This window comes from Rhineura floridana, chromosome 8, assembly GCF_030035675.1.
Source record: "Rhineura floridana isolate rRhiFlo1 chromosome 8, rRhiFlo1.hap2, whole genome shotgun sequence".
Lineage (NCBI taxonomy): Eukaryota > Metazoa > Chordata > Lepidosauria > Squamata > Rhineuridae > Rhineura > Rhineura floridana.
The window spans coordinates 63,920,573-63,948,255 of record NC_084487.1 but is presented as its reverse complement, the minus strand read 5'-3'; the positions used below and the strand labels follow the sequence as shown (position 1 = coordinate 63,948,255).

Below are 27,683 nucleotides of genomic sequence, written 5' to 3'. Positions count from 1 at the left end.
CAAGTGATAAGGAACTTCATTCACCCAATCCAAAATTCAGACTCATGCCACTTTAAGCTGCTTTGCAACTGTTTATACTTGTGTTTATGGTTATTGGATTTTAAAGAGATTTATTTCTTATTGAGAGCTGCATTGGTTTCCAGTCGGTAACCCTACCTCACAGGATTGTTGGGAAGTCCCCTTATATATACATACTATGTATGTAAAAATACATACAACCCGTCAAAATCAGTTGATCATTGCAGAAGATTTGTTTTAAAAAATAAACCTGGTATTATTTTCCTTCATAATAAAATCAGTTATACCTAAGTAAGCCCTGCCTAATTGCTTTAAAAATAACACAATTCTTTGCTATTTTCACTCAAAAGTCCCATTAATTTACAGCACAATCCTAACCATGTCTACTCAAATATAAGTCCTATTGAATTCAATGGATTTTACCCTGGATATGTGGGGTTAGCTTTGCAGCTTTACTCCAAGAAAAGCGAGTATAGGGTTTAAGCGTCAAATTGGGAAGGTTTCCAGAACACTGCTGTCTTCAACAGTCCAGGACAATTTAAACTTGTTTGAGTCTGCACACAAGAGAGAAAAAGACTGAAAGCTATATACTTAATTTATGAGATAATTTATGAGATATCAGATAAGTAGGAAAAATCCAGAGTCCCCATTTGAAAACCGGAGATCTGGCAACCCTATTAAGGAGGGAACAAAATTTTCTCTGAAATGCCAGTGCAGTCAAAGAACTTCCCCCTCCAATTTGGAATTGCCCAACAGCCTCCCACTTTCTGAATGTACTCAGTGGATATTTTGTTGTAATTCTTGTTGGTGTTTTATAACACTTTTGTTGGAAGAACAAACAATTCATTTTTTCAAAAGCTTCAATCATTTCCATCTAAAAACACACTACTAGGATGCAAGCAGATATTTCCATTGACTATTCATAAAAGTATTCAACCATTTGTGATGACCAGTCCCATGCAAGCATAGGCTACCAGTTGCATATCAACAAATGGTGCAACAATTTTAGAAACTTCTTTTAAAATTTTGTGTCAAAACTTTGGAGATTAGAAGATTGCATGTTTATAAAAACTCAGTTTCTTGATGTTGAAGTTATTTAATCAAGAAAGCCAACATGAACAAATTGTCCCAAATAACATACACAACCTTAAAAATGTTTGCCTTAAATGTCCTTTTTCTGCATATATAAATATAAGTGTCTTGAGAAGCAGCTTAAGCTTTTGTGCTTAGAGATCCATCTCTTCATTTCTTGTTTGTGGTTAAATGTTTTTGTTATAGAGTAAATTGCCAGTACCTAGGCCAATAAATTTGCCTCATTACTTTATTTTTCATAATTAAATTCTCAAGTATCTCTATGCAATTATCTTTTTTCCTCCATTTTTCTTCTAAATGCAGAGGATTGCTGCTGCAGGAAAACAGCAGGCTTTCAGGAGCACTGCATTACTATAAATTGGCCATTGGAAGCAGACCTACTTTAGCCTGTAAGTAAAGATGCATGCTCATTTGTTTTTAAAACATGTTTTCCCCTCATGCTGTGTTATAAATACAACTTTTAAAAGAGAGAACTGAAAAATGTATTTTATTTGCAAAGAATGAGTTCCCTTGTATGCAAGGGAGAGGCTTTGCATGCAGACAGGCATTTTTCTGTTCTGCTAAGCCACCTACCCTTCATCTGGACCCACAAAGGTCCCTCAGTACCAAACTTCTTACCCTTCCTGTTGAATTGTATGACAGAAGCTTTGTTTGTTCTTCAATCTCCATACCTATTGGGACTGAGTGTTTCTCTTGCAACAGAGTAGAGTAGGACTTTTTATCATATGTAATCCTCTTTAGAATAGTCTTCTGATCTACAGGTGACCATTGATCATGCTGACTGGGGCTGATGGGAGTTGGATCCAACAACATCTGAAGAGTCACAGATTCCTGGGAAGTGTAGTTTGTGAATAGGGTTGCCAGGTCAGAAGCATCCCAAAACCTGAGTTTTTAGGGGCGGGCCCGAGTGATGTCATGGGGGTGGGCCCAAGTGATGTCATGGGGTGGGCCCGAGTGATGTCACGGGGCGGGCCTGAGTGATGTCATTAAGCATGATACATTAAGCATCAATCACAGTTGCTTGGAGCATACAATTAAAAAAAAATCTGATTGGAAATCAAGCTAGAAATCTTAGGTAAAAGATGAAGCCTGGGTAGGGAACATTTAATCCAGCCTACTTGCTTTCAGCAAGAAGGGTTTAAGTGCCGCCAGGCCAGACCAGTCACCAGAAGGCCACTGTAGGAAGAAAGGAGCCTAGTGTTGTGGAGATATTAGATGGGAGTATTCGGGAGTAAAGATGGATGCCCCTGAAGGCTTCAATTCTAAACATGCTTACTAAGGGACTAAGCCCCATAGAACTCAACAGGACTTACTTCTGAGTAGATATAGTTTGGATTGTGCTGTTGGTAAAGCTTGACTAGGGATCCTCTGCAAAGACATCCATATCCAAGCAGGGTTGGCAACTCCCTGCCTAGAATGCCTTGCCCTTATCTTTTAATGTGGCTGCTCCAAACTTCTTTACAGATTTGGCCCTTCACTTCAGAAAGAGGTCTGAGAAATGAGTAAGAGTAAGAAGATTCTCTACCCTTTTCTGTCTACACTGTGGGCTGCTATAAACTCACTTTGACAGCCAACCCAATTCCAGTGAGTAATAATTTATAGAGAGAAAACACACATGGTTTGGTCTGTCTTCACAGGCAGCAGCTTGGGAACAACACCTGCAGCCACACATTCAAATATGTGAGTTGTCTTTTACCACAATTGGGCAAGAAACAAACTGCCATGCAACCAATAAGGTGCATCATCAATGGGTTTTAGTGGGTTGATCTGACAACATGCAACCACTGCTGTTGCTTTGATGGATGTAAGGGAGTGAGGTTAAAGGTAAATGAAATGCAAACAAAAAATGAAAAACAAAATACAGTGATGCTTTCCTAAATGCAATACCATACCAAACACAACAAGATTCTTATGAGTAAGGCAGACAACTTAGCATCCCACAACCAGTCAGGATTCATAACCGAAAACCAAAACTAAAAAAATCCTTGCAGCCAGTCAGTTAATGCAGAATGCTGTGGCATGATTGCTGATGTGAGTGAGATCCTATCAGCACATAATACCTCTTCTCTGAAATCTGAATTGGTTTCTGATTTCCTACCAGGCCAAGTTCAAGCTGTGCTTTCCATGTTATGGGTGCCACATAGTACTTATTCTGCTCTTGTAAGAAACCAGTTCTGTAAAGTGGCAGCATTTTGGATACTGTGTTCATAGGGTTTTTGTGGTAAGAGGTATTCAGAGATGGTTTACCATTGCCTTCCTCTGACTTTGGACACATATCATACTTTGGACAAATAATGAGAAGACATGATTCACTAGAAAAGACCATACAGAAAAACAGAAGGGATGATGATGATGATGATGATGATTGTTGTTATTATTTCCAAAGCTGGAACTCAGGGTGGCTTACAAATAAAAAACAAATACATATAATAAAAACATACAAAAACCTGCATTTAAAATTGAATTAAACTATATACGACATTAAAACATTTAAACATACACTTAAAATGGTTAAAAACAGTTTAAAGATAGTGCAATTAAGGCAGTAAAACAATACCGCACACCTCTTAAACGCTATCCTTAAACATCTTCTATTCCAAAGACCTGTCGGAATAAAAAGTTCTTTACCTGCCGACGAAAGAACAGTAGTGAGGGGGCCATTCTTGCTCCCTCGGAAGGGAGTTCCAAAGCCTAGGGGCAGCCACCGAAAAGACCCTATCCTGCGTTCCCACCAATTGTGCTTGTGAAGGTGTTGGGACTGAGAGAAGGGCCTCTCCTGAAGATCTCAGGGCCCGGGCAGGCTCATATAGGGAGATATGGTCTGACAAATAGACTGGACCTAGGCCGTATAGGGCTTTATAGGTCATAACCAGCACTTTGAATTGTGCCCGGAGGCAAACTAGGAGCCAGTGGAGCTGTTGTAACGGGGGTTGTATGATCCCTGTAACCAGCCCCAGTTAACATTCTGGCTGCAGCTCATTGTACCAATTGAAGCTTCCGAGCAGTCTTCAAAGGCAGCCCCACATAGAGCGCGTTACAGTAATCGAAACAGGATGTAACTAAGGCATGTGTCACTGTAGCCAGATCAGGCTTCTCCAGGAACGGGTGCAGTTGGCGTACTAGTCTTAGCTGTGCAAAAGCCCTCCTGGCCACTGCAGACACCTGGACCTCCAAATTTAAGGCTGAGTCCAGGAGCACACCCAAACTGTGAACCTGTGTCTTCAGGGGGAGTGTAACCCCATCCAGCACAGGCTGAATCCCTATTCCCTGATTTGCCTTTCGACTGACCAGGAGCACCTCTGTCTTGTCTGGATTAAGCTTCAGTTTGTTCACCCTCATCCAATCCATCACTGATGGCAGGCACCGGTTCAGAACCAAGACAGCTTCCTTGGTGTTAGGTGGAAAGGAGAAATAGAGTTAGGTGTCATCAGCTTACTGATGCCACTGAACCCCAAACCCTCGGACAACCTCTCCCAGCGGTTTCATGTAGATATTGAATAGCATGGGGGACAGAACTGAACCCTGAGGGACCCCACAAGCCAATGGCCAAGGAGTCGAACAGGAATCCCCCAGCACCACCTTCTGGGTACGCCCCTCCAGGAAGGAACAGAGCCACTGTAAAACAATGCCCCCAAGTCCCATCCCAGCAAGGCGGCCCAGAAGAATACCATGGTCAATGACATCGAAAGCCGCTGAGAGGTCCAAAAGAACCAACAGGGACACACTCCCCTGTCCAGTTCTCTGCGTAGGTCATCCACCAAAGCAACCAAAGCCGTCTCTGTCCCATAATCAGGCCTGAAACCAGACTGAAATGGATCCAGATAATCCATTTCCTCCAGGAATCTCTGGAGCTGAGAGGCCACCACATGCTCTATTACCTTGCCCAGAAATGGAATGTTGGGCACTGGCTGATAATTATCCATTATAGAGGGATCCAGGGAGGGCTTTTTCAGCAACGGCCTTACAACAGCCTTCTTTAGGCACATTGGAACTCTGCCTTGTTGTAGGGAGGCACTGACCACTCCCCTCACCCACTCGGCTAGTCCCCCTCTGGCACTTTTAATGAGCCAGGTAGGGCATTGGTCTAGCAGGCATGTGGTGGCTCTCACTTCTCCAAGGGTCCTGTCCACATCCGCGGGCTGTACAAATTGAAAAGAATCCATTATTATTGGGCAAGCAGGAGCCAGAGTTACATCCCCTGAGACTGTAGCATCCAAGTTGGAGCGAATCTGGGCGATTTTATCTGTAAAGTGCTGTGCAAATTCTTGACAGCGGGCTGTTGAGTGGTCTGTTTTACCCTCTCGGGGGCCAGAATGTAAAAGACCCCTGACCACTCGAAACAGCTCTGCTGGACGGCTCCCTGCAGACACAATGGTGGCAGAAAAGAATAATTTCTTTGCTGCCCGCACTGCCACGGAGTAGGCCTTCAGATAGGCTCTAGCCCATGTTTGGTCATACTTGCTCCGAGTCTTCTGCCAACGTCGCTCTAGTCCCCGTCTTATACATTTCATCACCGCCAGCTCCCTGGTAAACCAGGGGGCCGGTTTGGCTCCACTCTGTGAGAGGGGATGCTCAGGAGCGATCGTGTCCACCCCCCTGGTCATTTCCCATTCCAGAGGTCAACCAAGGCTTTGACAGAATCACCTGCCGAGGTGACAGGAAAATCCCCAAGAGCCATCAGGAAACCATCCGGATCCATCAGCCTCCTGGGGCAGACCATCCTAATCGGTCCCCCACCCCTGCAGAGGTTCTGAGTCCCAGTGAGTCTAAACCCAACCAGGTAGTGATCTGTCCATGACAACAGAACTATAAAAAGTTCCTCCACACCAAGTTCACCATCATCCCATCCAACACAGAAAACAAGGTCCAGAGTGTGGCCAGCAGCATGAGTGGGACCAGATAATACTTGGGACAGACCCATGGTTGTCATGGAAGCCATGAAATCCTGAGCCACTCCCGGCAGAGCAGTCTTGGCATGGATGTTGAGTCCCCTAGTACCACAAGCCAAGGGAACTCCAACACCAACCCCGAGACTACCCCAGCTAGCTCAGGAAGGGAGACTGTTGAGCAGCAGGGTGGATGGTACACCAACAGAATCCCTATTCTGTCCTGGCCACCCAACTTCAGATACACACACTCGAACCCCAAAGACTGTGGGAGGGGGCACCTGGTCAGGGGGATGGTATCACGATAGACTACTGCAGCTCCACCTCCCCGTCCCCCAGGTGTCGCTTGCTGCTGCACAGAGAAACCTGGCGGGCAAAGCGGAGAGAGATTAACCCCTCCAGCTTCACCCAACCAGGTCTCTGTGATACAAGCCAGGTCAGCGTGCTCATCCAGGATCAAGTCCTGAATGGCCGTTGTTTTACCATTCACTGACCTTGCATTCACAAGCAGCATTTTCAACCCAGAGGAACTGTCACCAAGGCTATTTGAACTATTTGAATGGGGAGACAGTTTGGGGGCAACCAAAACCCTGTTGTGCTTCCATCTCCCTTGATGACATAACTGCCTCCCCACTCCATATCTCCCTCTGCCCTCTACAACACTAATGGCAGCCCCTTGGTTCCCTTTCCCTGCCCATTTGTGTTGAAAACACATCCTTCCTTTATAAGGCAGGCAAAAGCCTTGCTCTTAAAGCCAACACACTATACACTATACTGACAGGCAGACATAAAAACCAGTAAAAAACCCTCCCTCCCTACTGGCTTACAAAGGGATAAGCCCTCACCCTATACACTATACTGACAGGCAGACATAAAAACCAGTAAAAAACCCTCCCTCCCTACTGGCTTACAAAGGGATAAGCCCTCACCCTAGTACACCTGCAAAATAGCTCCTCCTTTGGCGACGGGCAGCCCAGCTGGATGGACACCAGAGTCAGCTGAGTCAGGGGTCCCAGTGGAGAAGCCAAGGTTCAAGGCAGCAGCAACACAACCACCACCAACCTCTTCCTCCCCACAGTCTCTGGATACCATCTGTGGTCCTCCCTCTCTTCACACAATACTGTAGCCATACAATCCCCAGGGCACCGGCTCCCCGAAGCGGCGGATAACAGTCCAAATATCGCAGTGAATAAAAATGTTCTTAAAGCTGCCAGAAACACTGCTCATAGGCATTTGCTAAACACACAATTGCTGCAGTCGTTACACAGCTAAACCAGCTTATGAATCCACACTAGCTGGCAGGCTCACTGAGGAACTGCAAAGGCATGGGTCTCAGTCTGCAAAAAGTAAGACTCACACTGAAATTCAAGGAAGGAATCAACAGCAGCTACACAGCAGTAATATCAGCTAGAACAGTTCACTCCTATCAATGATGATCTTGAATGACACTTGGCAGATGCAGGCTTACTCTAGAGGCAGCAGCTTAAACGGTTGCTCCAGATGTTAAGGCCAACTCCTCCTGGGAAAAGGTCCAACAAGTATACTCCTCCAAGGCACATATTATTGCGGAGCATGGAGCAAGGATGCCTCCCCTGTCACCATCTTTGTTTCGAGGCTCCCCCCGCGCAACTGCGCTCACCAACATCGCTGCGCACGAAGAGGGGCTCTTCCGGCGCTTCCAGCCTGCATTTCTCGCAGTAGAAAAAGAGGAAGACCAAACAAGAGATGGACTGATTCCATAAAGGAAGCCACAGACCTGAACTTACAAGATCTGAGCAGGGTGGTACATGACAGATGCTATTGGAGGTCACTGATTCATAGGGTCGCCATAAGTCAAAATTGACTTGAAGGCACATAACAACAACAATGAAATGGCAGCACCTGTGCTTTGGAACTCCTTGCCTATTGACATTAGGCAGACGCCTCTTTTTAGCACCTGCTAGAATCATTTTTGTTTAGGCAAGCCTATCCACACATGTAGAAGCTATTGTGTTTTTAAATCTGTTTTTAACTCATTGTTGGCTTTATTAATTTGAATGTTTTTCAATACATGTCTTTAACTATTTTGCCAATAATTTTATTGTTTTAATTCTTTCTGTAAACCTCTTTGAGATTTTTTTTACAATAAAGCAGTATATAACTGTTGTAAATAAAATACATAAATAAATTTTGGAGTCACAGCTTTTAAAAAAGTTTTTAAAGATGTTTTGTTTTAATATATTTTAAAGTCTGTTTTTATGATTTTTAAAGTGTTTTTAGTGCTTTTGTTTGCTACCTTGGGCTCCTACTGAGAGGAAGGGTGGGATATAAATCAAATAATAAATAAAAATAAATAAACGTCATTCACCCAAGCCAAAATTCAGAATCATGCCACTTTAAGCTGTTTTGCAACTGTTTATACTTGTTTTATGGTTATTGGTTTTTAAAGGGATTTATTTCTTATTGTGAGCTGCCTTGTTTTCCAGTCACCAACCCTACCTCACATGGTTGTTGGAAAGACTCCATACACACACACACTTGTAAAAATACACCCCATATAATAGTTTATTGTCAAACCAGTTGGTCATTGCAGAATTTGTTTTAAAAATCAGTATTAGTTTCCTACATAATAGAAAATGTGATACCTAGGTAAACCATGCCTAGTTGCTTTAAAATAGGATTGGAGGAGAAGGGAAAGATTTACAACACAAACACAATTCTTTGTTATGTTTACTCAAAAGTCCCATTAATTTACAACACAATCCTAACCATGTCTCAAAAGTCAATCCTAACGAATTCAGTGGGGTTTACTCCAGGTACATGGGATTGGCATTGCTTTACTCCCAGAAAAGCAAGTATTGGATTAAATACTTTCATATTGCCAAGGTTTTCAAAGCACTGCCCTCTCCAACAGTCCAGGGTCTGACTCTAGCTCTTGCACACAAGAGAAAAAAAACTTTAAGCCATATTCATACTTACTCAAACTGAAGATCTCAAAGCCACCATTTCCTGACGTTGTAATTAAGTGTAGGCACTGCCTGGGTCAACAAACCACAACCCTGGCTTCACTTATTGGGTACAATCCTGAAAGAGCCAGAGCTTGGGAAAGTTTTTTTTTAACTACAACTCCCATCAGATCCATTTCAGTCGGGTTTCAGACCTGGTTTTGGCACTGAGACGGCCTTGGTCGCCCTGTGTGATGACCTATATCGGGAGAGAGACAGAGGGAGTGTAACTCTGTTGATTCTCCTTGATCTCTCAGCGGCTTTTGATACCATCGACCATGGTATCCTTCTGGAGAGACTTGCGGAGTTGGGTGTTGGAGGCACTGCTTGGCAGTGGTTCCGCTCCTACATGGCGGGCCGTCTCCAGAAGATAATACTTGGGGAACGTTGCTCAACCCCGTGGGTTCTCCAATATGGGGTCCCGCAGGGTTCGGTCTTGTCTCCCATGCTCTTTAATATCTATATGAAGCCGTTGGGTGCAGTCATCCGGAGTTTTGGAGTGCGTTGTCATCAGTACGCTGATGACACGCAGCTCTACTTCTCCTTTTCATCTTCTTCAGGTGAGGCGGTTGATGTGCTGAACCGTTGTCTGGACACGACAATGGACTGGATGAGAACTAACAAACTGAGACTCAATCCGGATAAGACTGAGATGCTGCTGATGGATGGTTTCTCTGGTCAGATGGTGGATACATACCCTGTCCTGGACGGGGTTACACTCCCCCTAAAGGATCAGGTTCGTAGTTTGGGAGTCGTTTTAGACTCTTCCCTATCACTCGAGGCCCATGTAGCCTCGGTGGCACGGAATGCGTTTTACCAACTTCGGTTGGTAGCCCAGCTACGTCCCTATCTGAGTAAGGAGGACCTTACATCAGTGGTTCATGCTCTGGTAACCTCATGTTTGGACTACTGCAACGCGCTCTACGTAGGGCTACCTCTGAAGACGGTTCGGAAGCTACAGCTAGTGCAAAATACGGCGGCCAGACTGCTGACAAGAACTAAGCAGTCTGAGCATATAACACCTGTTCTGGCTCGCCTGCACTGGCTTCCAATATGCTACCGGGCCAGATTCAAAGTGTTGGTATTAACCTATAAAGCCTTATACGGCGCTGGACCACGATACCTGCAGGAATGCCTCTCCCGTTATGAACCGGCTCGTACACTACGGTCTACTACGAAGGCCCTCCTCCGGGTCCCGACTCATAGGGAGGCCCAGAGGGTAGTAACAAGATCTAGGGCCTTCTCAGTGGTGGCCCCCGAATTGTGGAATAGTCTCTCCGAGGAGGTACGCCTGGCGCCGACACTATTATCTTTTCGGCGCCAGGTTAAAACCTTTCTCTTCTCTGAGGCATTTTAATCTTAGTTATTTATGTAAATGTTGTAATTGGTATTTTAGATGATGTACTTTTATATTTGTTATATTGATCTTGTAATTTTATTATTGTATATGTTTCTATGTTTGCCGCCCAGAGAGCTGTTTGCTAGTCGGGCGGGATATAAGCTGAATAAAATAAATAAATAAATAAATAAATCAGCCCAATCCAGTGGCCATCCTGGCTGGGGCTGATGGGAGTTGTAGTTTTAAAAAAGTAACTTTTCCAAGCTCCGCTAGGAGTTGCTATAACAGATCTGTTAAACAGATTTAACAGTCACGGGGGTCAGCTGATGTTTTCATGTATATCTCGGGAATCAGACCACCTAGAAACTTACTTTTTTTTTAAATTGAAGCTGAGAGTCCAGGGATTAAGATGGGTGAGCCAGAGAGCCGTAGAGGACCCCCAGAAAGCAGAGTCTCAGGCCAAAAAATTGAGATCTGGCAACCCTATTTGTGAAGGGTGCTGAGAGGAGACTCCTATTCCCCTGACATAGCTCCAGTGGCCAGAGTGGTTAAACAGTCACCCACTCTGACTGAAGCTTTGTGAGGGGAACAGGGCCTCTCCTAGCAACTCTCAGCACCCTTCACTAAGTACACTTCCCAGGATCTTTGGAAGAAACCATGATTATGTAAAGTGAAATAAAGGTCTGGTGTGGATGTGGCCAGGGACAGCTTCGGTTTAAATTTGGGTGGAAGACTACATGTGCCGGCTGTAGAATAAAAAGGTGGGGGGAAAGCTGAAAAATTACACTTTTCACAATGTTTTCCTTATGGAAAGGAAAGGGGCTTCCCCTCTGCCCAGTCCCCACCTACCCAATCTCCTCCCCTGCCCTCCCCCTTCCTCCCCCCTCCCATTCCTGTCCCTCCCCCAGATCAGTTTTACCTATCCTAAGCATGATTGCACAGGAGTAAATCCCGCTGAACTAAAAAAGCATGCAAATTATCAAAGCTGCCCACGAGCGCATGCTACCAAATTCTTCCAAGCTACACAGGAAGAGGATTGGACTGTGAAAGACCAACCCAAATTGTGTTTGCATTTTACAAATTTGTAGGGCAGTCCAATATCTCAGAGAGGAGCTCAGGTCTCCTGCTCCCTTGGTACATTCACTATAGCTGCCCAATTTCCCTGCTTTTGAAAGTTGGATAGAAATATTTGTTGGCTATAGGTACATTCTTAAATCGAAAGGTCTTTTTTTGCCTATTAATGAATATAATATGGCTTTGACAAGAAGGAAATGGACCATATAAAAATGTTAACTGACCCATATAGGTTTGTTTTAAAAAAACAACTGCTGGTAATTGTTACTATCACAGTTTTGCTGGATTTAAACAAACTTGATTATAGCGGGATCCCATCTGGATGTATCATATCTTTTATTTTTCTCTCACAGCTGCCTATTTAAATACTGGTATCATCTTAATGAACCAAGGGAAGGCTGATGAAGCCAGGAAGACATTCTTGAAATGTTCAGAAATTCCTGATGAAAATTTAAAAGATCCTCATGCTCATAAGAGCTCAGTTACTAGTTGCCTCTATAATTTGGGGAAACTGTACCATGAACAGGGACAGTATGAGGTAAGAGCTTTCTCTTCTACAATAGTGTATAGCATGCCTTCACAAACCTCTTTGTTATTGTTGCTTAAAATCCATGGGTTGGATCCACAGAAATGGGCAGGGGGTGATTTTGCGCATTATCTTTCTTCCTACAGCCCCTTAAACTCCTGAAAACCTTGTCTGGAGTCCTGTGTGTTGCAACACAGAGAAGGGGAAATGGAAGATGGCTGAAGCAATGAACTAAGATATCAATGACTGTTGCTGTGTTGTTTGTATTTTGTATATGAGTGTCTTTGTCTTTATATTAAGAGGAGATTCTTCTTGGGTATTTTTATTTGTGAGAACATAGCTTTCTGCTGAGCATGGCACTTCTGAAAGTCTGCAGAGGGTAAAGGAGAATGTCATACACATCAATGAGAATGAAAAGAAATTTCAAGCAGTTGCTTAACAATTATGGAATAAATAAACTAGGAACATAGGAAACTACCTTATATCGAATCAGACTATTTGTCCATCTAGCTCAGTATTGCTTATGCTTGCTGGGAGCAGCTCTCCAGGGTTTTAGGCAGGTGTCTTTCCTAGCCCTGGTGGAGATGCCAAGGATTGCAGTTTCTCTACCATTAAGCTCACCGGGTGAGCTACGGCCCTTCTCCTTTGCTTTTTATGTGTTTATGCATTGGCTAAGGTAGCCTGGCTGAATAAATCTTAATGCAGAGCTTCTTGTATTTTATGCATTCTGCTTGATGTCCTTCACATTCTTCAAGCCTTTTGTATAGAACAATACAGTCTGTAATAGTGATTTTTGTTTATAGTGGATTGAGAGCTATCATTGTGAGTATTAGATTCACATTGTAATAGAAATACACATCTGTAATTAAATACTAATCTGTATATTGTATAATTCACAGCCTTTTAAATGTAAGCTAATTGGCTTTTAGAAGTTCTTAAATATTCCATTTTCCCTTCCGTTCCATTGAAATGGGCAATGATGAAAATTATTCTGCGTTGCATTGTGGAAATTCATCTCTTTTGTTGCCTTTTTATAAGTGGGAAATGTGACTCTCTTCATAATTAGCAAGACAATTGCATTTTCCTGTATTAAATGTGGATGTGCAAATTGCTTCTGAAATCCATGTTCTTATAACAATATTTTGCTCATCCTCTCTTATAGGATGCCCTCACAGTTTATAAAGAAGCAATACAGAAAATGCCAAGGCAGTTTGCACCACAAAGTTTATATAACATGATGGGTGAGTACCAAGCAAACATTTGAAAAGAGAATTCAGCATACTCACCATCAAGATTACTAGACAATTTACTTGCACTTTTCAGGATTGTTCAGGATTGTTGGTATTAGGCATCTAATCATGTTGTTCTGTCCATGTTACACATTTCTGTTTTCCTTTTAAATGAATAAATAAATGTTTAAGAAAAACTTTATGAAAAGTCTTTTTCCCTTTTTATACCTTCAAAGTATATGAGCTGGGATTGCAGCTGCAGATCTCTTTCCCAATCACCTGTGAATGCACAGATATATGGGTGTTGTCTTCCACTTAAGTGGGAACCCTGAAAAAGCAGGGTTCTTTGTCATGCTGAGAAAACTCTATGTGAGTGTTATATATATTTATTTCCTATTATTTATAGGGCATTTTTCTATATTTGTGTATCCAAAGTGGTGTTCAATTAAAATCAATAAAACAAACCAATTGAAAACAACAAAGATCAGCCAATAAAACTAGCACTAAAAAGGCAGAACAATAAAGCAAGACAAATTTCACACTGCAATTGCCTGTTTAAATAAAACAATCTTAAGAGCATATTTCAAAGTAAGTCAAGAAGGGGCCTGCCAGATCTCCCCTACAAGGAGTTCCAGAATTGTCCTGCCACAACTGAAAAGGTGCTGCATCTGATACCTGTCCAGCCCATGGAAACAGGGCTTCTGAAGCTGTCTGAAGAGCTTGGTTCATATACGCTAGTCATGACAGATTTTTAGTGAGCTTAAGTGTCAAGTTTAGCACCTCAATAGACAACCAGTGTAATTGGTATAAAATCAGCATTATCTTCTCTGATTGAGCATCCATCCATATTCTGGATACCATATGGCCCTGTTCATTCCTTCAAATACATGTGTTCAGCCATCAAACAGGACTAGTGACCATGATCCTGCACTCTCCCTCCCCCGCCAAATCTGCATTCAGCTGAACGTCTGAAAAGGGTTTGCATTACACAAATTGGACATTCATTTTATTGCCTTTTGATAAAGAACTATTTTGGCTGTATGTATGTTGGAACTATTTGTTTTTAATTAAAACACATAAAGTGAGTTACTGTGAAGGTGCAAATCTCTTTTAAAATGAAGGTAATTCTAAGCCAGATGTGATCTCCAATACTTATAATTTAATGTTCTTTCTTTGTTTGTAAAGGAGGACCTACTGTGAAAGTGTTCTTATATAGCTATCATTTTGCATTGACTAGATTCCCTGAACCAACTTTTTCTAAACAAACTGAAAAGGGAAGAACAAATGATTATTATTGATTGTCTCATAATTATTCAGACATACTGAATCTAATCATGTGCACAACTCTGCACATCTGGTCATCTTCCTCCCTGCTTACCATACAGATAGTTGAACTAACACCTGGGAAGCTTTGGGCATTCCAAATTTGTCCAAAGAGAAAGAGTGTTGTTGTATTTTACTTAAAGTAATGCTTATATGTTAAAAATAAAAGTTCAAATAGTGTGTCTATTTAACTTGTTCAGAACACTATGTAATTATACAGCCACAAGAGTGACTGTATACCATAGCCAGTGTGGATTTTTCACATTCCGTAATGTTAAATTGAAAATACCCCCATGCCATTCTGATGCTTCCCATAAGCTCATTTCAAACCAAAACCTTACAAAACCTATAGTCCTGAACTCAGAATCGCTTGCTTAATAACCCTCTAAATTTTCATGGCGATACACAAAACAGTCAGAGAGAATAGAGAGTTCAAAGTCTAAAAAGAGCGGGGGGAAACCCAGAGCCCTTTTGGACTTTTTTCTCTGAGAGTTCTCATAATCTGTTGAAATTCATTAAAAATCAGCCATGTTCAGAGTACCTGTAATCCTGTTACTGACTTTGCCCCATACTCTGACCGTCATCTTCTGCAGTTTAAAAGTTAAAAAAATAACTGGCTTATATTTAATTAATTTAAGAAATTTTGGCTTGAACTCAATTATAATGTCGGGCATGCTCAGTAAGAACCAACTGTTAGTGTTCTAAAAGCTAGACTCACAGCTGTTTGGTTTGGCTAATCAGGGGACCACATCCACCCCAGACTTTGATCTCACTTGAGACAGTCATGGCTTCCCTCAGAGAATCCTGGGAAGTGTACTTTGTGAAGGGTGCTGAGAGGAGTCTCCTGTTCCACTGAGAGAGCTCCAGTGGCCAGACTGATTTAACTGTGAGGAGAACTGGGCATCTCCTAGCAACTGTCAGCACCCTTCACTAACTACAGACCCCAGGATTCTTTGAGAGAAGCTGTGACTGTCCAAAGTGAACTAAAGGCCTGGTGTGGATGTGGCAGGGACAGCTTTGCTTTAAATTTGGGTGGGAGCTATATGTGCCTGCTGTAGAATAAAAAGGTGGGGGAAATGCTGAAAAGCAATGATACTGTTCACAATGTTTTCCTTTTGGAAAGGAAAGGGTCTTCCCTTCTGCCCAGTGCCAACCCACCCAATCTCCTCCCCCTCCTCCTCAGTTTCCTGCCCCTCCCCCAGGTCAGTGTTGGACTACGACCTGGGAGACCAGGGTTCAAATCCCTAAACAGCCATGAAGCTCACTGGGTGACCTTGGGCCAGTCACTGCCTCTCAGCCTCTGAGGAAGGCAATGGTAAAACCACCTCTGAATACCATTTACCATGAAAACCCTGTTCAAAGGGTCGTCATAAGTCCAGTCAACTTGAAGGCAGTCCATTTCCATTTTCAAACATGATTGCACAGAAATAAATCCCATTGAACTCAACAAGTATTCAAATGATCAAACCTACCCTCCCTTCTATCCCCCCTCTTGCCCCTTCCCTCCCCCTTCCTTTGCCCCTCCCTCCCATCCCCATCCCCTTCCAATCTTCCCCCTCCCCTTCCTCCTCCCCATGGTCAGTTTTACCTGTCTTAAGCATGTTTGCACGGAAGTAAATACCATTGAACTCTGTAAGCATGCAAATGATCAAACCTGTCTTCCCCCTCCCTTTGCCCCCCTCCAATATGTGCCTTCCCTTTCCCCCTCCTCTTCCCCCATGGTCAGTTTTTCCTGTCCTAACCATGATTGCATAGAAGTAAATTCCATTGAACTCAACAAGCATGTAAATGATCAGACCTGCTTTTTCCCTCCTTTCCCTCTTCATTCTTCCTCCTCCCCTGCCCACTCCAGCCCTTCCTCTCCCCAGTCAGTTTCACCTATCCTAAACATGTTTGCAGCGGAGAAAATCCCAGTGAATTCAATAAGCATGCAAATGATCAGTCCATTCTCAGCAAACTTGGACAGGATCCCATTTCTTACTTCCCAGATTAAAAAGCAGGGAAATTTACTAATAGGCAAAAAACCTTGCAGTTTAAGAATGTATCTATTAGCCCATAGATATTTATATGAAACTTTAAAAAGCAGGGAAATTGGGCAGCTATAGTGAATGCACCATAAAGCAGGAGACCTGACTCCCTATCTGACTGCCCTACAAATCTGTCAAAATGCAAACACCATTTGGGTTGGTCTTTCACAGTCCAATCCACTTCCTGTGTAGCTCGGAAGAATTTGACCAATTTGTAGGGCAGTACAATATCTCAGAGAGGAGGTCAGGTCTCCTGCTCCCCTGGTGCATTCACTATAGCTGCCCAATTTCCCTCCTTTTTATAATAATAATAATAATAATAAATTTTATTTGTTAGTCGCCTATCTGTTTGACTGAACGAACACTCTAGGCGACTTACATAACATTTTAAAATACAATATAAAAACAACATATTCATCAATCTATCTAACATCACAAAAACAGCAATTAATACATATAAAAAGCTACTCCACCCCAATATTCTTATAGGCCTGCCTGAATAGCCAGGTCTTTAAGGCTCGGCGAAAACTCAACAGGGAGGAGGCATGTCGGAGATCGTAGGAGAGAGAATTCCAGAGGGTGGGGGCCACCACCGAAAATGCTCTCTCTCTGGTCTGCACCAGCCTAGCTGTTTTGACTGGTGGGACCGAGAGAAAATCCTGCATGGCTGATCTTGTAAGGCGGCCTATTTGGTGATACTGGAGGCGGTCCTTCAGATAAACTGGACCGGAACTGTATAGGGTTTTAAAGGTCAACACCAACACCTTGAATTGGGCTCGGTAAGCCACTGGTAACCAGTGTAGATCTAACAACACCGGAGTGATGTGATCCCGGCGGCGGCTATGCTTAATCAAGCGCGCCGCCGCATTCTGTACCAGTTGTAGCTTCCGGACCGTTTTCAAGGGTAACCCCACATAGAGCACATTGCAATAGTCCAAGCAAGAGGAGACCAGGGCATGTACCACTTGTGGGAGTAGATGTACAGGAAGGTAGGGCCGCAGTCGTTGTATCAGATGTAATTGATACCAAGCTGCCCGGCTCACTGCCGAAATCTGAGCCTCCATGGACAGCTGGGAGTCAAGAATGACCCCTAGGCTGTGGACCTGGTCTTTTAGGGGTAATTTCACCCCGTTAAGCACCACATCGATGTCTCCCAACCTTCCCTTATCACCCACAAGTAACACCTCAGTCTTATCGGGGTTTAGCTTCAGCCTGTTCTCGCCCATCCATCCACTTACGGACTCCAGGCACTTGGACATGGTTTTCACAGCCAACTCTGGTGAAGATTTAAATGAGAGATAGAGCTGAGTGTCATCCGCATATTGGTGACACTGCAGCCCAAAACTCCTGATGATGGCTCCCAGCGGCTTCATATAGATGTTAAATAGCATGGGGGAGAGGATAGAGCCCTGTGGTACTCCACAATTAAGAGACCAAGGGTCTGAAACCTCATCCCCCAATGCCACCCGTTGGCATCTACCTGAGAGATAGGAATGGAACCACCGTAGAACAGTGCCCTCTATTCCTAATCCCTTAAGGCGATTTAACAAGATACCGCGGTCAACGGTATCGAAGGCCACTGAGAGGTCGAGGAGGACAAGGAAGGTATGTTCACCCTTATCCAATGCCCTCCTCATATCATCCACCAGAGCGACCAAGGCTGTTTCAGTTCCATGTCCAGTCCTGAAGCCCGATTGGAATGGATCTAAATAACCTGCTTCATCCAAGTGTGTCTGTAATTGCTTCGCCACCACTTGCTCTATCACCTTGCCCAAGAATGGTAAATTAGAGACTGGGCGAAAGTTGTTCAACTCTTGGGGATCCAAGGAGGGTTTTTTCAGGATAGGTTTTATTACCGCCTCCTTGAGGGCTAATGGCACTGCACCCTCTTCCAAGGATGCATTAACCACTGCCTTGATCCCTTCGCCCAGTCTTTCTTTACAGCTCATGATGAGCCAAGAAGGGCAAGGATCCAGCAGAAAGGTGGTTGGCTTCACAGTGGAGAGCACCTTGTCCACGTCCTCAGCGAGGAGAGGCTGAAACCGATCCCATTGGACCGGAGTGCAACTGGCCGACTCTGGCCCACTTCTTGTATCCACGGCGTGCGGAATCATGCTCTTCAGGCGCTCGATTTTATCGGCAAAGTGTCCAGCAAATACGTCACAGGAGGCTTTAGAATGCTCCATTGGTTCCTGAGCAACCGGACCGACCAGGCTCCGGACCACTTGGAACAGCCTCCTGGGACAACACTCTGCCGATGCAATAGAGGCAGCGAAGAATTGTCTCTTCGTTGCCTTTGTTGCCACCTGGTAGGCTGCTATTGCTGCTCTAACCAGTGTTCGATCGTCTTCAGTGCAAGATTTCCGCCACTGGCGCTCTAGTCGTCTCACCTGCTGCCTCAGACCTCGCAACCGTGGTGTGTACCAGGGTGCTGTCTGAGTCCTATTCAGGGGGAGAGGACGTTTCGGAGCCACCTGGTCTATCGCCCTAGTGATTTCCCTATTCCACTCCCCCACTAGGGTTTCGACTGGGTGCCCTTCAGCAAGCTCCAGATCCCCCAGTGCAGTCAGGAATCCTTTAGATTCCATCAGGCGTCTTGGGTGGACCATCCTAATGGGTCCTTGACCCCTGCGGAGGGTGTGCGGCATTGAGAGGTCCATATTCACCAGGTGGTGATCTGACCATGACATGGGTTTAGAATGAATAGCCGCCATTTCCAGATCACTTACCTCCCCGCCCGAAACAAACACAAGGTCAATGGCATGACCGGCTACATGGGTGGGTCCGGTATTACTAAGGTGCAGTTCCCAAGAAGTCATGGTTTCAATGAAATCCCGAGCTGCCCCCATGAGAACGGCATCAGCATGTACGTTGAAGTCCCCCAAAACCAACAGGTTAGGGGAGAACAGTCGTACAGCCGAGACCATCTCGAGCACCTCGGCCAGGGAGTCTACTGTGCAGCGGGGTGGGCGGTACGCTAGTAGAACCCCTAGACTGCCCTTTGGGCCCAACCTCCAGTACATGCCATCAACAAACTTGGTCTCCGGGAGGGGGGGCCTGGTGAAAACCAAGGACCCTCGATATATAACTGCCACACCCCCTCCCCACCTACCAATCCTCGGCTGCTGTGCATATCGGAAACCAGCCGGACACATGGCCTCAGGTATGGGAGCTGAGACCTCGTCCAGCCAGGTTTCCGTAATACATACCAGATCTGGGTCCTCATCCAAGATCATATCGTGGATGATGGAGGTCTTCTGTACCACAGATCTGGCGTTGCATAACAGCAGCCGAAGATTGGATGGAGCCCTGCATCCCCCAGTTATCTTCTGGTTGTGGACAGACCTGGAACAAGGGATGTGTATGACGTATCTATCCCTTGTTCCCCTAGATTGGCGTGGCCTGCCACCACCCCTCCAGGATCTGCCGTCCAGCCGTTTAATTCGGTGGCCCCCCAATCCTCCCACAACATTCCCCTCCGATCTGCACATGTCCTCCCCCCTGTGTGCTGATCAGGCAGGCCCTCCACCCCCAATAGATCTAATTAAAATAATATCAGATAGTCCGTGTCTCTCCTGTTCCGCACTGCGAGGTTGGTTCACCTACAACCAGATCTTCGAAAGTCAAGGGATCTAAAAAGTCTCTGCCCTCTTGCCTCTCGTCACTCTCAAGACTCCACAACAACTCCTCCAACCGGCACAGCCGCCAATTCCACTCCCTCACTGCCTCTCCCATACGATGACAACACTGTCTCTGCTTCCCAAATCTTAAGTTGGCTCCCTCAAGCCACATCCGCTGCCAGCCATTGCCCCCACCAAGCAGAGGAACGCTATCTCTCCCAGGAGGCAGCCGGAGAACGGCGGGAGCCGCAGAGCCCAACGGCGGCGACAACCGGTCGCAGCGATGGCAGCAAGAAAACACCAGCCGCAACGACGCACAAGCCGCGACGCTGGAAGGCCGCGGCGTCGGCGGCAATGGGAGAAGCAAGCCGCAGTGGAAGCCACAGCGATGACGACGGCGGCAGAAAACACAAGCCGCGGGAGAAAGCAGGCCGCAAAGCGTTGGCAGCAGCAGGAACCACAAGCCGCGACAGGAGCAAGAAGAGCAGGAGGAGCAAGACGACAGGACACAGGGCATAAAACACAACGGCGGAGACAACAGAGGCCACAGCAGGGAGCAGCAGCAGCGAAAAGGGATAATACCAGAGGGAAACATCTGCGCCCCTCCCAAGTCCCGGACGCCGAAGCCAGCAACAGATGGTAGTCGTGTCCGCTCCCCGGCAATACTCCTAGCGCTCTTACTGCCAGCGCTCCTCTAGATTACAAAGGACAAGGGGTGACCAGGTAGAGTAAAAAAAGGGGGGGGAAGGCGCTTCCCACGCACATTCCATTTAACCCCCAGCGATGTTAAAAGATATTAAAATATACGGCGGCGGAGCTCTAAACGATGGAGCTCTAAACATTACCTCCTCCTCCTACGCCGCCATCTTGAAACCTTTAAAGTTTGGTAGAAATATCTGTGGGCTATAGGTACATTCCTAAACTGCAAGGTTTTTTGCCTATTAGTAAATTTCCCTGCTTTTTAATCTGGGAAGTAAATTATTCTTTCAAAGGTCTAAACTGTCTAAACTAAACTGTTAATCCTAGGTCGCCTGTATCATGTGTTTTCCATGATGTTGAAGGAATGTGTCCAATGGCTTTTCCCTCACTGGTCTGGCCAGCTGGCTCCTACTTTAAACATTTAGCTACTGATTTACTTTTAACACTGTGGTGAAGTGGTGAGAGTGTTGGACTGTGACCTGGTAGACCAGGGTTCAAATCTCCACTCAGCCATGAAACTCACTGGGTGATCTTGGGCCAGTCACTGCCTCTCAGCCTAACCCACTTTAAACAGTAATGGCTTACCCCAAAGAATCTTGGAAAGTGTAGTTTGTGAAGAGCGCTGAGGGTTGTTAGGAGAGCCGTATTCCCCTAGAGCAGCGTTTCCCAACCGGTGTGCCTCCGGATGTTGTTGGACCACAACTCCCATCAGCCTCAGCCATTGGCAATGCTGGCTGAGACTGATGGGAGTTGTGGTCCAACAACATCTGGAGGCACACTGGTTGGGAAAGGCTGCCCTAGAGCTACAATTCTCAGAGTTTTCTGGGAAGAGGGAATTGTAGTTCTCTGAGGAGAATAAGAGTCTTCTAACAACTGTCAGCACCCTTCACAAACTACCCTTCCGAAGATTCTTTGGCGGAAGCCATGACTGTTGGAATAATAGTGGAATAAATGCATGGTGTGTGGATGTAGCCTTACACTCCTTGGTATCATGGTTATTCTTGTGTCTACTCAGAACATGCATCATATGCAAAACTGTGCAATACATTTGGTCTGTAGTGTTGGTGTGATTTATTTGCCCAGGTGTGCTTGAATCAAGCTAAGGAAACCGTATATTTGGCCCTTTACCAAGTTAAAACATTTTATCAGTCTTTTTTCTTCTTCTTCAAATAATAGAATTACTAAATGCTTATCAGGCTAATTTTTTAAGAATTCATGCAGCATTTGTTTGGTGTATGTTTTCCTTTTTTGGCACTTAATTTTAAGAACGAAGTGTAAGGGTAACACAGATTAATTGGCTTGGCATTGGGAGATGCCATACAAAGGCTAAAGTCCAATTCAGCTGCATTAAATAGATAGTCTATTTTGTTTTAAGGTTTCAATTAATTCTTGGGGTCAACAGAAATAATGGCCCCGATGAGACCTTGAGTAGTTTAATGCTAAAATTAGGCTTGCTTGGAGATAGTCTTTTGCTATCCTGGAAATATGATATTATGTAGTTGATTGTGTTGCATTGCTCTTAAAACCACACAAGCCCACCTGCTAGAATAATTCATTTGCTAGCCAGCTTAATAGTATAAATGTAAGCTGGAGTGTAGGGGCTCTCTTTTAATACTAGGTTATTACTAGGAAAGAGAGTAGGGCTGATCTACTCAGATTTCAGATCATTTGTTACAAACATTTTTTCTGTAACTTTAAGAACAGCTGAATGTCTGTTCTTCAGGTGTAATTTTGATAAATCAGCTAGGTGATATTTTGACTGTTCGTCATTTGTTCCTAAAATTACCGATCACAGTTAAGTGAGCCTGTTAAAAATACATAGAAGGGCTTGCTTGCTTATAATAAGTATGAGATGAAACCATGCAGTTTATAAACCATGGTTTAATTTGAACATCTGAACCTGGCTCAGCATCTGTTTTATAAACCTTGACTTACATTTACCATGGCTTATCATTACTTACAAACTCAGCCAGTGATTTCAAAGCCATCACAATATTACATAGTAATATAAATTTAAAACAGATGAGTGGTCTGAACAACAGTACAACAAAAGTCTGCACATTTTAAGCAATACCAATTTACCACCTTTGCAATTTGATAGATTAACATCTACCAAATATTTCCTAAACTATGCAGCTTGCGTGACATTTAGATTCAGTTTCAGCAAACTTTGTGGAGTGCTTCAGATTAAACAATAGGACATGTTAGAAGCTTGACTGATTGGTAGATCTTCTTGAATCTCAGTAATTAGTTCTATCTGGAGTGTCTATAATAATCCATTTACAATGCAACTGTATGGAGGCTTGCCCTCTATGAAAGCAATGCATTCACATGAAGCAGCTTGCTGTGTGGTTGCAAAGCCTTTTTATCCACAGTGTGCAGCACAGTTAAAACAATTGTCAAAACTCTTTCACTTGAACACCTTTCCACATGAAGTAGCCTCCACGCAGTTGTATTAGGCTGCAGAACCACTCTTTTGTATGTGTGAATTGGACCAAAGTATGAGACTCCTAGGTTAACAGTATTGGTGGACCTTGGACTAAATGGAGATCTATCTGGAATAAATGCAGAGATAGATTAGCAAAACTCTACTCACGCAACAGTATTGTTCTAGCTCATTCCCTCACTACAGCTCCCTGCATTCCCCAACAATCTATTCCTGACACTTGTGGGACCCTTAGAAATGGACTATGATGGCGCATGGTGGAGTGCAGCAGGACAGGGAAACTGGGATAGCTTGGCTAGGCTGTCTTGCAGAAACAAAAGTACCTTTCTTCCTGGAGATAAGACATCTCTGGATTTAAACCGATGACTCTATTGATGCATCACAGCAAGCCATAAATGAACAGCATGCTAGTGCATTCTACTGTGTCATTCCTATTTTGCTCTGTCCTCTCTGGAGCCAGGAGAAACAAACCACAAGCTGTGACTTACCATGATGTGTGAACCATAGCTTCTTTCTACACTATGATAGTAAACCAAGGTTTGGCAGAAACAAACCATGAGTGCCTGGTTCACACATCATGATAAGTTGAGGCTCGTGGTTTGTTTCTCCTGGTTCTAGTGAGAAGGGAGTGAAATGGGAACAATTCAGCAGTATGCACTATGGTCCTGTTCATTCATAGTAAGACACGGTTATGGCTTGCTGTGTCATGTGAACAGGGACAATGTATATAATTTTGTCTAGGAAATTTTGAAAATAAATGTGCTATTCTAGTTTTTGTTCCCCTTTGTCATACCATATGTAGTGGCACATAAATTAGCTGTATATACAAAAAATGGTAAAAGAAATTTTGGATTTTGCAAAATCTTAGTAAGTGAATACATTTATCTAAAACAGACAATCCAAGCTTTCAGTGCCCCCATTTTGTTCATGCTCTGGAAGTTGTTAGACTGCACTCCTATAGTCTAAACGATTGTTCTCTTCCTTGTTGAAATTGATTATCTTTGGATTTCATTGTGTCTCAGTTTTAGCTGCTAAATCTGCTAAATTACTTTCTTTTATTCTAGTGAAGCTAATTAACTAACCTCAGTGTTGTTTGGGTGTCTGGGGCCATAAGGAACCATTCAAGCCAAATAAATCGAAATCAACTGTTAAGAAACACAAATGAAAGATCTGCAAAGGCTCTTAACACAAAAATGGAAGATCTTCTTGACCTGCCAAGTCGCTGAAGGAACAGTATTAATTGATATTTTATATTAGTTTTTTGCTAATTGTAAAATGTGTCTATTTACATTTGGATTTATTGTACAGTTGGCTTTATTGAGTTGTAATTTAGGTTATAAAATAGTTAAGTCATGGTCTAAAAAGTTGCATTTCATAATACAGTTCTGATGCCAACAGATTTCTAGTATAACTTTCATTATGTGTGCACCCAAGAAAAATTTACTATCGCCTTTTTCTTTTATCCTTTTTTCAATACACCAGAGGCCTAGTTAATTCATTGAAATGGGGCTACTTCCACATGGGGGAACACCCCATACCTACACAGTTAACATTTCCAAACAAATAGAACTCAGCAGTGTTAAGGCTATGTGATAACATTAGGGTGAATTATAGGATTATTTCCCATGTGGATATTTCTCCTCCACATTAGCTGGTAATGAGACGTAATGATGTCATTTGCATAGCTCACATTTGGGTATGGAGATAATGCTAAACTATGGTTTTGTGTAACATGTATGAGTCTCAGGTTCATATGTTAGCCCTTCCTTCTCCTCTCAGTTGTGGCTATGTTGATGTGATCAAAAGATTTTGCTTCCTTTTCCAACTAATTGCAGTCTGTTGTTATGTTCCAACCTGGGCAAATTGTGGTTAATCTTAACTATGGTTTAGGGAAACAAGGCAGAACATGACACCACAGATTAAAGCCAGTTTTGTTTCCATAAACCATATTTTGGATTTACTAAAATTTATTTGGACACAATAACAAACAATAGATAGTTGAAAAGTTTAATGTTACATCTGAATGCAGCCATTTCACATATTTATTTTATAGTCTGTATTTTTATATATTCTTCATAATGAGAGTTCTCTGGATGTCTTGCAAAGCAAAAAAAACACATTAAAATACAATATAAATTAAAACAATAACAAACTAATTTTAAAAACCTGAAATGCAATTAGAATCCAAATTAAAACTCAGTTTAAAACTTTGATGCCCAGAATATAAAATATCAGTGTGACATGAGACCATATATGGCAACACATGATTTCAAGACTCAAGCACTCTTCATTCATTCAATATGTATGAATAATGAACACATGAAGGGGCTCCCTAGAACACACCAGCTTGCACCACCTCCTAGATGCTGATACCTTCATTGTTGTCAGCATCAATCTGAAGGGGGACCCCACAGATGTTCATGCAGATACCAAATGACTATAGAGGGTTTCAGTGTATGGAATATCTATTGAACCCCAGCATATTTATGTTGATATAAAGGCACACCTGAAGATCTTTAGTGTGAAAAGGTGACATTGGACCCCTGCATAGTTCTGCTAAAGACCACCAGCACCAGTCTTACATTTTATTTTATTTTTGTGTACCTCTTTGCACTCTTTCTGCTGCCACTATGGACAGCTGTTTCAGGACTTTTTTTATGTGTGTGTTCCACCAGAGCTATTCATTCCTGAGATCATTACCCCATAGCCAAAGATTAAAATGAAATGGCACCTAGTTACTTTCACTTTCCCATAACTTTTTTTCCAGTATTCAGGCAATCTAATATTTGCTGTACTAGTAACACAACCTTGCAAATAACTTTACAACTTATTAGGTCACAAAAATCATATACCATATGCTTGTTAGTCATTGATGGCATGAAATGCCCTCCCCCCAACTTTTGAAAGTTTGCTTCATCACTTGGAAACAGGTCTTACTTGCCGCAAATGGTCAGGTGAGTAGCTTTTTGCAAGCTCCAGCAATGTGGTCTTCACTTGCATTATTTGCACAGAATGCATGTCCAATATATATACCATTTAAGCTGATATGCTTTGTGGTTATGCTTACTGCTTTTAATAGGGCATCAGACATTTTAAGTGCAAATAGTTGGTTTAAGTATTCTAGGCATTGTAGTGTATGTTTTGCGCACCAGTATTTGTGGAATGTTTTCATTTTTATTGTATGTACTTGAAGCATAAGGCATTCTATTAACTGGGAATAAATCATAAGAAAGATCTCACAAGCATAGTCTTTTACATCAGGAACAGACTGCATACCACCTCAATGCAGGTTATGTAAATCCAAAATTTGTTACAACATGTTTTCCACTGAGAAATACAATAAAATATAATTGCCTCTTTCCCCCTTGTCCCCTTAAAATACTAAGATGACGTTCAATTAGTATGCTAAACAAGGTGCCTTATTGTAGCCACTGCCTGCATATATTAAACAGTTACTAATCTTTCACTTCGTATAACAATTTTTGTCTGGCATAATTAAGACTTTGGTATTCAGTTGGGAATAAATAAATTTCTTTTCCCACTTTTCTTTTTATACTATAATTTAAGTTCTGTACAATTGTACTTCCATCACATAGACTCTGGAGATATCTTATTAAAAGTCATCAGATTTCTCTTGGGAGTATAATAGTAGCTTCACATTTGATCTTTCTCTGTTATGTATATCACTTAAAGATCAAAGCTATCATTAATCTCAATAATTTTGTTGATGCAAGGCAAGTTTAAAGCTCTTAATTATATATACTATTCCTGTCTTAGATATTAAATTGTGAGTACCAACAGTGCAGGGTAAAAATAGCCACATTAAAATATAATGTTTCTTGCTGCATACTTTCATCCACATCCAGCTAGGCTTCCTTAGCTGAGTAAGGAACTGTGTTCACAACTATGGGGTGTTCATTAGGTTTCCACTTCCAATCTAGTTGCTGGGTCTATTCCTCAGAGCCTTCCCCCCCCCCAAGCTACAATATTAAATGCTGGCTGTTTGGGATGGGAATCAAAGGTTTTCGGTATAACTGCTGCTGCTATACCCCTTCTATACCAAACAGCTGTGAAGAGATATTAATAGCTTTTTAAAAAGACTCTGGTCACTCTCCCCAACTTCGTTTGATAAGCCCCACATTATTAATGTGCATTGTGTTATATTAATGGCTGTGGATGAATGGGCTTACGTTAGTTATGCTCATTTAAGGTTAACTTATCCTAAAAGGTAATATTCCTTTCTTTGCTGCAAAATGAAAGCATATATTGTTTCAGATTCATAGTGCACTATATTCAAGAATAATATTTCATGGAGGATAAGGTTATGAGTGGCTACTCGCCATGATGACTGTGTTCTCCCACCATAGTCAGAGGCAGTATGCTTCTTCTGAAAACCAGTTGTCGGAAATCACAAGAGGGG

The 27,683-nt window shown here is 43.1% G+C and overlaps 1 protein-coding gene across 3 annotated transcripts in view; it reads left to right on the top strand.

Moving 5' to 3' along the window:
- TMTC2 (transmembrane O-mannosyltransferase targeting cadherins 2) overlaps window positions 1-27,683 on the top strand; it is a 350,769-nt gene that overhangs the window by 239,141 nt on the left and 83,945 nt on the right. For all 3 annotated transcript variants that reach the window (XM_061639643.1, XM_061639646.1, XM_061639644.1), the window contains 3 exons: window positions 1,414-1,499; window positions 11,747-11,931; window positions 13,082-13,160. In XM_061639643.1, the coding sequence (XP_061495627.1) occupies window positions 1,414-1,499; window positions 11,747-11,931; window positions 13,082-13,160 (350 nt within the window). The remainder of the gene's footprint in view (window positions 1-1,413; window positions 1,500-11,746; window positions 11,932-13,081; window positions 13,161-27,683) is intronic.